At 42.7% G+C, this 10,051-nt stretch overlaps 1 protein-coding gene across 2 annotated transcripts; it reads left to right on the forward strand.

Annotated features, from left to right (window-relative positions):
- Positions 1–2,820: 2,820 nt before the first annotated feature.
- On the forward strand, positions 2,821–9,907 carry LOC142378188 (E3 ubiquitin-protein ligase TRIM21-like). 2 transcript variants are annotated; one of them, XM_075462444.1, is made up of 2 exons: positions 2,821–2,874; positions 7,729–9,907. In XM_075462444.1, exon 2 carries the CDS (start codon positions 7,738–7,740, stop codon positions 9,793–9,795), a length of 2,058 nt encoding a protein of 685 aa, XP_075318559.1. In that variant the 5' UTR covers positions 2,821–2,874; positions 7,729–7,737; the 3' UTR covers positions 9,796–9,907. The 2 variants fall into 2 exon arrangements, with proteins under 2 accessions (XP_075318559.1, XP_075318558.1); XM_075462443.1 differs by having other exon boundaries at positions 2,822–2,920.
- The last annotated feature ends 144 nt before the right edge of the window (positions 9,908–10,051 follow it).

Raw genomic sequence — 10,051 nt, forward strand, 5'->3', positions numbered from 1 at the left:
GATCATAATTTTGAAGTCACCGTTGGATTCCTTGACCAAGAAAACGTAGGATTGGCATGTTAAATTAAGTTTTTAGGTTGTTTAGAGGCCAAGGTAGCTGAAATTCTGTATTTTATGGCGCACATTTTGAAATTCCAAAATGGCCGCCATACAGGTGTCTGTTCAAGTAGCAACATTGGTTTTTGGAATCCCCAAGGTCTGCAGATTCCAAAAATATATAGGTCAACAAATCCCCCAAAAATTCCCACAAAAGTACACAGTGAACCTGACTAAAGGCCCAGCCAGTCCTTTAAAGTTTCAACAGCACAATTAACCTCTTTAAATGGACAGTTCGCCGCTTTAAAGGGACAGTTCGCCTCTTTAAAGGAACAGTTCGCCGCTTTAAATTTTTTAATTTAAACGGCTTTGATGCTGTTTAGGCTTGAATGCTTCTTCTTTAGGCCTGGCGAACCATTCCTGAGCAGCCGTGATTGGTTGAACGATACGCACTCTTTGGCACACTAAATCTTCTAGTTTATTTTATTATTGTAAAAGTCTGTTGCTCACAGGATTTTATTTTGGAATAGTCTGTTGCTCACAGGATTTTAGAAGATTTTTAGAAGCCTCGCTCCACTGTCTGTTTCCTTGAATGACTTGCTGCTATCAGTTGTGTGTTTTGCCTTTAAGTGATATTTTAGACTGGAACTACTACGCTGAGAAGACAATTCAACTTGGCAGAGTTTACAGATGACTTTGGTTCTGTCGACTCCGCCGTCTGGAAGAACTTTAACATGAAAATGGCCGAGTAAAAGTTCCGTACCCTTCTCCATGTTTGGTGGATCCGCCGATTACTTTCTTTTCCTGTTCCACAGCAGACAGCAACAGACTTTTACAAAATAAAAGCCTGTGAGCAGCAGACTTTTACGGCCCCGGTTCGAGTCCCGTATCGGACGTACCTTTGCTCCGTGTTGTTCTCCCTCTCTCTGCGCCCTGCTTCCTGTGATCTTTGAACTTTCCTATCCATTAAAGCCACAAAAGCCCCCCAAAAATGTAATTAAAAAATAAAATAAAATAAAAATAATAAAACCTGTGTTAATGCGCGATAATTATTTATCAGTGTTAAATAATTAACGAGTTAACTCGCCCAGCCCTAATTTATTTGTGATTTGGTTCTATTTAAATAAAGCTGAATTGAATTGACAGTCACTTGTGGGTCTTACCACAGCCCTTTTACAGACAGCCGTTCCACTTCCTATTCGCCCCATTATAAAAAATTTGGCTGCAGTTCAGTTGATTTTGTCTGGGGGCGCTGGCGAGCGAGTGCAGAATGATCATTGGCCATAGGGCTGGCGCTAATAACTCAAAAAATGTCCCCGCTAGCGGCTGAAACCTGAAAATATTACTCTGATTTCTGACAGAGGGATGTGAATTTATATCGAAAGTACAATAACCTGGGAGTTATAGCTTTCTGTTTTCTTATAGGTCTGGCATTTGCGAGTCAGTCTCCGCTAGCATCTAGCTAACGGAATCTGAAGAACGCGCGGCTAATTACGACCGGCTGCTTTACGGCACTCGTCCACTGTGCCAGAGTGCTAACCTGGTGCTGCTAACAACAACCAAAGCTAAACCAGAGGCTAGTCAGAGAGTATGGAAAAGGGCTGTGCTGAAATCTGTAACTATTTGAGCTAACACCTCTCTGCTAGCTCAGCGCTAGGACTGACCATGCCGTAAAGTGATGCCACATAGGTGACGTCACTCGGGATGCAATACTGACAATAAATGTGTATTTTAAACAAATCTAGTGAGTCTAAAAAATCAAACCAAGTGCCGTTTTAAAGGATAATTTATCCTGCCTTTAGGAAAATTAAAATAAAAAAATATAAAAAATTCTATCCAAAGCAATGGCTGCATCTAAGGTGGATCTCATAGTATCACCAGAGAGTTCTTCCTGCTCTGCACTGCTTCGTTGGCGCCCCTAAAGTGCAGTACCACCCGGAAAAAGCCTCTCGAGGAGAGGGAAAAATGGCGGCTTTTTCCATACTCTCTGACTAGCCTCTGGTTTAGCTTTGGTTGTTGTTAGCAGCACCAGGTTAGCACTCTAGCACAGTGGACGAGTGCCGTAAAGCAGCCGGTCGTAATCAGCCGTGCGTTCTTCAGATTCCGTTAGCTAGATGCTAGCGGAGACTGACTCGCAAATGCCAGACCTGTAAGAAAACAGAAAGCTATAACTCCCAGGTTATTGTACTTTCAATATAAATTCACATCCCTCTGTCAGAAATCAGAGTAATATTTTCAGGTTTCAGCCGCTAGCGGGGACATTTTTTGAGTTATTAGCGCCAGCCCTATGGCCAATGATCATTCTGCACTCGCTCGCCAGCGCCTCCAGACAAAATCAACTGAACTGCAGCCAAATTTTTTATAATGGGGCGAATAGGAAGTGGAACGGCTGTCTGCAAAAGGGCTGTGGTCTTACTGTGTCCCCTCTAAAAGTCAAAGTTATTATATTAGTCAGCCAGCCCACAGTTATCATTGAGATTCCTGAAACAATGGAAAGAAACAACAATCTGTATTTTAATCAATCCTTCACTTTTAATATATTAGTAAACTTTAGATTTGGTTAATTTTTAATGCCACTAAAGTTTATACACCAGAAACATGCTATTTATCTAAACAAGATAACCTCAGATTGACCAAACATTCGTTTTAATCTCTAAATTAAGCTGATTTATGGTGTTTTTTTACGTTTGTGTTCATTCAAATTTCCGGCCAATGACTTCCGGGATCTCTCCCAGATCACGTGACGATCGGGCGCCTTGAACTTCCGGTGTCGGTCCGTCACGAACAGTGTCCGTGTCGTTTGTTTTGAGCTGCGTTTGTCCCATAAAGTCCAGAGAAGTAAGTTCTCCTCCTGCTGTATTCGGATTAAAGGCGGATTTTAAAGGTAGTTTTTATAAACCGTGTCACGGGTGATTCAGCTTTAGTTGTCACGAGTTTGTTTGTTAATAATCACTTTGTTGTTGCTGTTGAACAGAAATGTCTTGTTTATCACAGTAGACTTTGTTCAGGTCGGTAGATTATTAACTTTTCCAATGTTTCCTGTAACTGATCTCTGAACCTGATTCAGATTAAATGGATCTCTTTTAAAGATTGTTAATTTCTGCATAAATCAGCTGATGAGGCATCGATCTGAATCAGGTGTGTTGGAGCAGGAAACATCTGAAACCTGCAGGTTTAAACTGTTGTTAAAGATTTAAAGGGACCTTAAAGGGACAGTTCGCCTCTTTTGACATGAAGCTGTGTAACATCCCATATCAGCAGCATCATTTCTGAACATCTTCTTACCCCCTGCTGCGTCCTGTGAGCAGAGTTCCAGCCTCGTTTTGGTGTTGATGAAGGTAGTCCGGCTAGTTGGCTGGGGTTTAAAAAATAAAGCGTTTTGCTTCTCAGAACAATATGCGTTCAACAGAGTAATACATTTGCATCACAAAATCATTCTCCAAGAAAAAGTCAGACCTTTCCTTTCCTTTTTGTTTCCTTTTGTTTCCATTCCTTTTCTTTTGTGTATGTGCTGTGTAGACCGAGCAGCAAACACCGTAACAGCGGCCGTGGCTCAGTGGTTAGAGTCGGTCGTCCAATAACCGGTTCGACTCCCACTCTCGCCACTCAAAAAAAAATTGGTGGAACTGATAGCTGGAGGCATAGATATGTATAGAACGGCTAGATGTGTTACGTCTGAGTTTAGAACGTCCGCACAGGTCGGCCATCTTACCACAGGGTGAGATGTCCGGGAGACAGCCAAACCTGAGGTAACCATAGTTACGCTAAGTGATCTGCTCTGACGCTGTTACTCTTACCTCACAGAAATCTCCACCATTTTACACTGTTTTACATACTAAAAGACCCTGTGCGATATTTTATTTATTCGGTCATCTGTGCAATTATTCACGTCACTACTGTGCAATATCTTATCTATTTATGGTCAGACTATGTGCATACAATGTGTAATTAACACAAGTGTAGTGCAATATGGGCAATAACTCAACCATAGTGCTCTAACTTATTTTATTTAACTCTCTTTACTTTGTATATCTTGTATAGCCTATATTCTTTTTTACACTTTGTTTTATTAATTCTATTTTAATGATATATTATATTAATCATTCTATATTATACTGTATTTTAGATTTATAGAGATCCTATGTGTGTGTTTGGAGCTACTGGGGACTTGAATTTCCCTGAGGGAGTCATCCCAAGGGGTAAATAAAGTTGAGTCATGGGGCAAATAAACGTGAAATATTTAGGTTTTTATTTAAAAAAATAAGTACGGACTTCGTCTGTAGTGTGATAATTAGCTTACTACTTTGATGTTTATAATAACCTAAACGTTTGAGAATTAAGCAAGTTATGTCTTGAATGTTTGAATGTTTCACCATCAACACAATGTAGTCGTGGAGAGAGCTGCCTGTGGTAAGATGGCCGCCATCTGCGGACGTTCCACTCCGTTGCCCAGCAACCTGGACGAGACATCTAGCCATTCTATACATATCTATGGCTGGAGGGATGTCAGTCCTTGTCACGGCTGAGGTGCCCTTGAGCAAGGCATCATACCCCCATGCTCCCCGGGCGCTGAATGGCTGCCCACCGCTCCAGGTTGGCATCTGTCTCTGAGTGTGTGCCCCTGTGCATGTGTGTGTCAACAGGTGCCAACCTGGATGGGTTAAACGCAATTGTCAACTCTGACAGTGTTTAAATCCAGGCTGAAAACAGTTCTGTTTAGCTGTGCATATGACACCTGAAAGTATTTTCTGCACTCTTCACTTTTAAATTAATTAATTTATGATTATTTTTCATTTAAATTTTTTTTTTAAATTCTTCTTCTTATTTTTTCTTTTCTTTTTAATGATTTTATTGCCTTCTTGTGTAGCTGTGAATCACTTTGAATTGCCTTGTGTATGAATTGTGCTCTATAAATAAAATTGCCTTGCCTTAAAAGCGGAGGACAAATTTCGTGTGTATGTATGTATGCATGACCAATAAATCGGATCTTAATCTTAAACAGGCGCGGCTGTCGGCTGTCGGCAGCAGGCAGTGATATGAAGGGAGAGAAAATAGGGCCAAGCGATTGTGAGGTCTGACTTTTTCCTGGAGAACCATTTTGTGATGCAAATGTATTACTCTGTTGAACGCATATTGTTCTGAGAAGCAAAACGCTTTATTTTTTAAACCCCAGCCAACTAGCCGGACTACCTTCATCAACACCAAAACGAGGCTGGAACTCTGCTCACAGGACGCAGCAGGGGGTAAGAAGATGTTCAGAAATGATGCTGCTGATATGGGATGTTACACAGCTTCATGTCAAAGAGGCGAACTGTCCCTTTAAAGGCTATCAACCGGATGCACTGGATCACTGAAGTGGTTAGTAGATCAGAAAAAGTGTCCAGAACCGGCTCGATTTATCTCCATTATTTTCAGCGACGTTGCAGAGATTTTCAAAAGAATTATTCTGAAATAAGAAAATCACCTGTAGCCAAAGATGAAATAGTTTCAGCCCCTCATAGTTGTGCATTTTCTGATAGATTCAACACAGCAGCACAAACAGCTGATATTTATTTCTCAAAGCTGCTTCGGCAGGCTGAAAAAACACCACCCAGGTCCGCCCTCTTAGGACATCACCTGTTTCCTAAATTGTCTTTGTTTTCTAAATTGTTTTTGTTTCCTAAATTGTCTTTGTTTCCTAAATTGTCTTTGTTTTCTAAATTGTCTTTGTTTCCTAAATTGTCTTTGTTTTCTAAATTGTCTTTGTTTCCTAAATTGTCTCTGTTTCCTAAATTGTCTTTGTTTTCTAAATTGTCTTTGTTTCCTAAATTGTCTTTGTTTTCTAAATTGTCTTTGTTTCCTAAATTGTCTTTGTTTTCTAAATTGTTTTTGTTTTCTAAATTGTTTTTGTTTCCTAAATTGTCTTTGTTTCCTAAATTGTCTTTGTTTTGTTTTCTAAATTGTCTTTGTTTTCTAAATTGTCTTTTTTTTCTAAATTGTTTTTGTTTCCTAAATTGTCTTTGTTTCCTAAATTGTCTTTGTTTTCTAAATTGTCTTTGTTTTCTAAATTGTCTTTGTTTCCTAAATTGTCTTTGTTTTCTAAATTGTTTTTGTTTCCTAAATTGTCTTTGTTTTCTAAATTGTCTTTGTTTTCTAAATTGTTTTTGTTTCCTAAATTGTCTTTGTTTTCTAAATTGTCTTTGTTTCCTAAATTGTCTTTGTTTTGTTTTCTAAATTGTCTTTGTTTCCTAAATTGTCTTTGTTTTCTAAATTGTTTTTGTTTTCTAAATTGTTTTTGTTTCCTAAATTGTCTTTGTTTCCTAAATTGTCTTTGTTTTGTTTTCTAAATTGTCTTTGTTTTCTAAATTGTCTTTTTTTTCTAAATTGTTTTTGTTTCCTAAATTGTCTTTGTTTCCTAAATTGTCTTTGTTTTCTAAATTGTCTTTGTTTTCTAAATTGTCTTTGTTTCCTAAATTGTCTTTGTTTTCTAAATTGTTTTTGTTTCCTAAATTGTCTTTGTTTTCTAAATTGTCTTTGTTTTCTAAATTGTTTTTGTTTCCTAAATTGTCTTTGTTTTCTAAATTGTCTTTGTTTCCTAAATTGTCTTTGTTTTGTTTTCTAAATTGTCTTTGTTTTCTAAATTGTCTTTTTTTTCTAAATTGTCTTTGTTTCCTAAATTGTCTTTGTTTTCTAAATTGTCTTTGTTTTCTAAATTGTTTTTGTTTCCTAAATTGTCTTTGTTTCCTAAATTGTCTTTGTTTCCTAAATTGTCTTTGTTTTCTAAATGGTCTTTGTTTAATAATTGTTTTTGTTTCCTAAATTGTCTTTGTTTTCTAAATTGTCTTTGTTTTCTAAATTGTCTTTGTTTCCTAAATTGTCTTTGTTTTCTAAATTGTCTTTTTTTTCTAAATTGTTTTTGTTTCCTAAATTGTCTTTGTTTCCTAAATTGTCTTTGTTTTCTAAATTGTTTTTGTTTCCTAAATTGTCTTTGTTTTCTAAATTGTCTTTTTTTTTCCTAAATTGTCTTTGTTTTCTAAATTGTTTTTGTTTCCTAAATTGTCTTTGTTTTCTAAATTGTCATTGTCTTTGTTTTCTAAATTGTCTTTGTTTCCTAAATTGTCTTTGTTTTGTTTTCTAAATTGTCTTTTTTTCCTAAATTGTCTTTGTTTTCTAAATTGTCTTTGTTTTGTTTTCTAAATTGTCTTTGTTTTGGTTTCTAAATTGTCTTTGTTTTCTAAATTGTCTTTGTTTTCTAAATTTTCTTTGTTTCCTAAATTGTCTTTGTTTTCTAAATTGTCTTTGTTTCCTAAATTGTCTTTGTTTTGTTTTCTAAATTGTCTTTGTTTCCTAAATTGTCTTTGTTTCCTAAATTGTCATTGTCTTTGTTTCCTAAATTGTCTTTGTTTTCTAAATTTTCTTTGTTTCCTAAATTGTCTTTGTTTTGTTTTCTAAATTGTGTTTGTTTTCTAAATTGTCTTTGTTTCCTAAATTGTCTTCCCATTGGTCTCGGTACCTAATTTATCACACTTACTCTAGCACTAGTTCTGCTCTTAGCTGTTTGGTTTTGGAAGGAAATGCACTTATGATTTCTTGTGACCTGAAGTTCTATTGCCAACTGATGTGGAACACACTTATTGTAAGTCGCTTTGGATAAAAGCGTCTGCAGAATGACCGCAATGTAACGTAATGTTATGCTTCCTTTCTTTCATTCAGGCCGCAGACATGTCTGCAGGCAGCAGCCAGCGCTCCGAGGCCCAGTTCCTGCCCTCTGAGGCCCAGTTCCACCGCTCTGAGGCCCAGTTCCTGCCCTCTGAGGCCCAGTTCCAGCGCTCTGAGGCCCAGTTCCAGCCCTCTGAGGCCCGGTCCCTGGGCTCTGAGGCCCAGTTCCTGCCCTCTGAGGCCCAGTTCCAGCCCTCTGAGGCCCGGTTCCTGCCCTCTGAGGCCCGGTCCCTGCCCTCTGAGGCCCGGTCCCTGCCCTCTGAGGCCCAGTTCCCGCCCTCTGAGGCCCAGTTCCCGGGCTCTGAGGCCCATTTCCAGCGCTCTGAGGCCCGGTCCCTGCCCTCTGAGGCCCAGTTCCTGCCCTCTGAGGCCCAGTTGCCGGGCTCTGAGGCCCAGTCCCAGCGCTCTGAGGCCCAGTTCCAGCGTTCCGAGGCCCAGTTCCTGTGCTCCATCTGTCTGGATGTGTTCACCGACCCGGTCAGCACGCCCTGTGGACACAACTTTTGTAAAAGCTGCATCGATAAGCACTGGGAGGGCAGCAGCCAGTGTCCCGTGTGCAAAGAGACGTTTGCCAGCAGGCCGGAGCTGCAGGTCAACGCCTTCATCTCTGAGCTGGTGGCTGAGTTCAGACGGGCGGCTCAGCAACAAGCCGGCAGCAGCAGCTCAGAGCAACAAGCTGCCGGACCAGGAGAGGTTCCCTGTGACGTCTGCTCCGGACCCAAGCTGAAGGCCCTGAAGTCCTGCCTGCTGTGTCTGGCCTCCTACTGTGAGACCCACCTGGAGCCCCACCTGACGGCCTCACGGCTGAGGAGACACCAGCTGACGGAGCCGGTGGAGAACCTGGAGGACAGGCTGTGTCGGCAGCATGATAAACCTCTGGAGCTGTTCTGCAGGACCGACCAGACCTGCGTCTGCTCGCTCTGCCCGGTCCTGGACCACAAGGGCCACGAGTTTGTTCCTCTGAGGGAAGGATACGAAGGACAGAAGGCCGAGCTGGGGACGACGGAGGCCGTAATCCAGCAGATGATCCAGAGGAGACGCCTGAAGATCCAGGAGGTGAAAGAGTCGGCGAGGGTCAGCGAGGAGGCTGCGGACAGGGAGGAAGCGGAAGGTGTTCAGGTCTTCACGGCCATGAAGGAGTCTGCGGAGAGAGGCCTGAAGGAGCTGAGGAAGCAGATCCAGGACCAGCGGGAAGCCGCCGAGAAACAGGCCGAAGACCTGATCAGAGACCTGGAGCAGGAGGTCTGTGAGCTGATGCAGAGGAGCTCTGAGGTGGAGCAGCTCTCCCGCTCCGAAGACCACCTCCACCTCCTGCAGAGCTGCTCCGCCCTGAAGGCCGCCCTGCCCACCCGGGACTGGACGGAGGCCGGCGTGGGACCCTCCTACGAGGGGGCGGCGGTGAGGGCGGCGGCCCGGCTGCAGGACGAGTTCGGTCAGAGGCTGAGGAGGCTGTGCGAGGCCGAGCTGAGGAGGGTCCGGCGGTTTGCGGTGGACGTGACTCTGGACCCCGACACCGCGCACCGGAAACTCGTCCTGTCCGACGACGGGAAGCAGGTGAGGCACGGCGACACCAAGAGCAAGCTGCCGGACCACCCGAAGAGGTTCTCCATCGCGCTCTATGTGTTGGGAAGCCAGAGCTTCTCCTCGGGCCGGTTCTACTTCGAGGTTCAGGTCGGAGGGAAGACCCACTGGACCCTAGGAGTAGCCCGAGGGTCCTCCAAGAGGAAGGGGGACGTCGCCCTGAGCCCCAAGTCTGGCTTCTGGACCTTAGTCCTGACCAATGGGAACACCTTCAGAGCTCTGGGAGACAAACCGATCCGCCTGAGCGTCCGGTCCCGCCCGGAGAAGGTTGGGGTGTTTGGGGACTACGAGCGGGGTCTGCTCTCCTTCTACGACGCCGACGCTGCAGCTCCGATATACTCCTTCACCGGCTGCTGCTTCACCCAGGAACTCCACCCGTTCTTCAGCCCGGGGGCCAGCATGCTCGGCAAGAACACCTCCCCGCTGATCATCTGCCAGCCGACCCAGAAGGTGAAAGACGGGCTTGTTGCATCGCTGTGAGTTCCACCAAAGCTCGTTTTCCTGGGTTCCCTGACTTCAAATCATCTCCTAAACTTGCTCCAGAGTCCCTCCATTTACCCGTTTGTAATTTAAAAATAAAGTTTATGACAAACGCAGTGGTTCTGTGTTCTGTTTATCAGAGATGGGACCAAGTCACACATGTGCAAGTCTCAAGCAAGTCCCAAGTCTTAGCTTTCAAGTCTCAAGAAAGTCTCAAGTAAGTCCCAAGTCTTAGCTTTCAAGTCTTAGCTTTGCA

Source organism: Odontesthes bonariensis, chromosome 4, assembly GCF_027942865.1.
Source record: "Odontesthes bonariensis isolate fOdoBon6 chromosome 4, fOdoBon6.hap1, whole genome shotgun sequence".
NCBI lineage: Eukaryota > Metazoa > Chordata > Actinopteri > Atheriniformes > Atherinopsidae > Odontesthes > Odontesthes bonariensis.

Bases quoted from the DNA above. Each gene is read 5' to 3' on its own strand.
- LOC142378188 (XM_075462444.1), top strand. From the start codon at position 7,738: ATGTCTGCAGGCAGCAGCCAGCGCTCCGAGGCCCAGTTCCTGCCCTCT.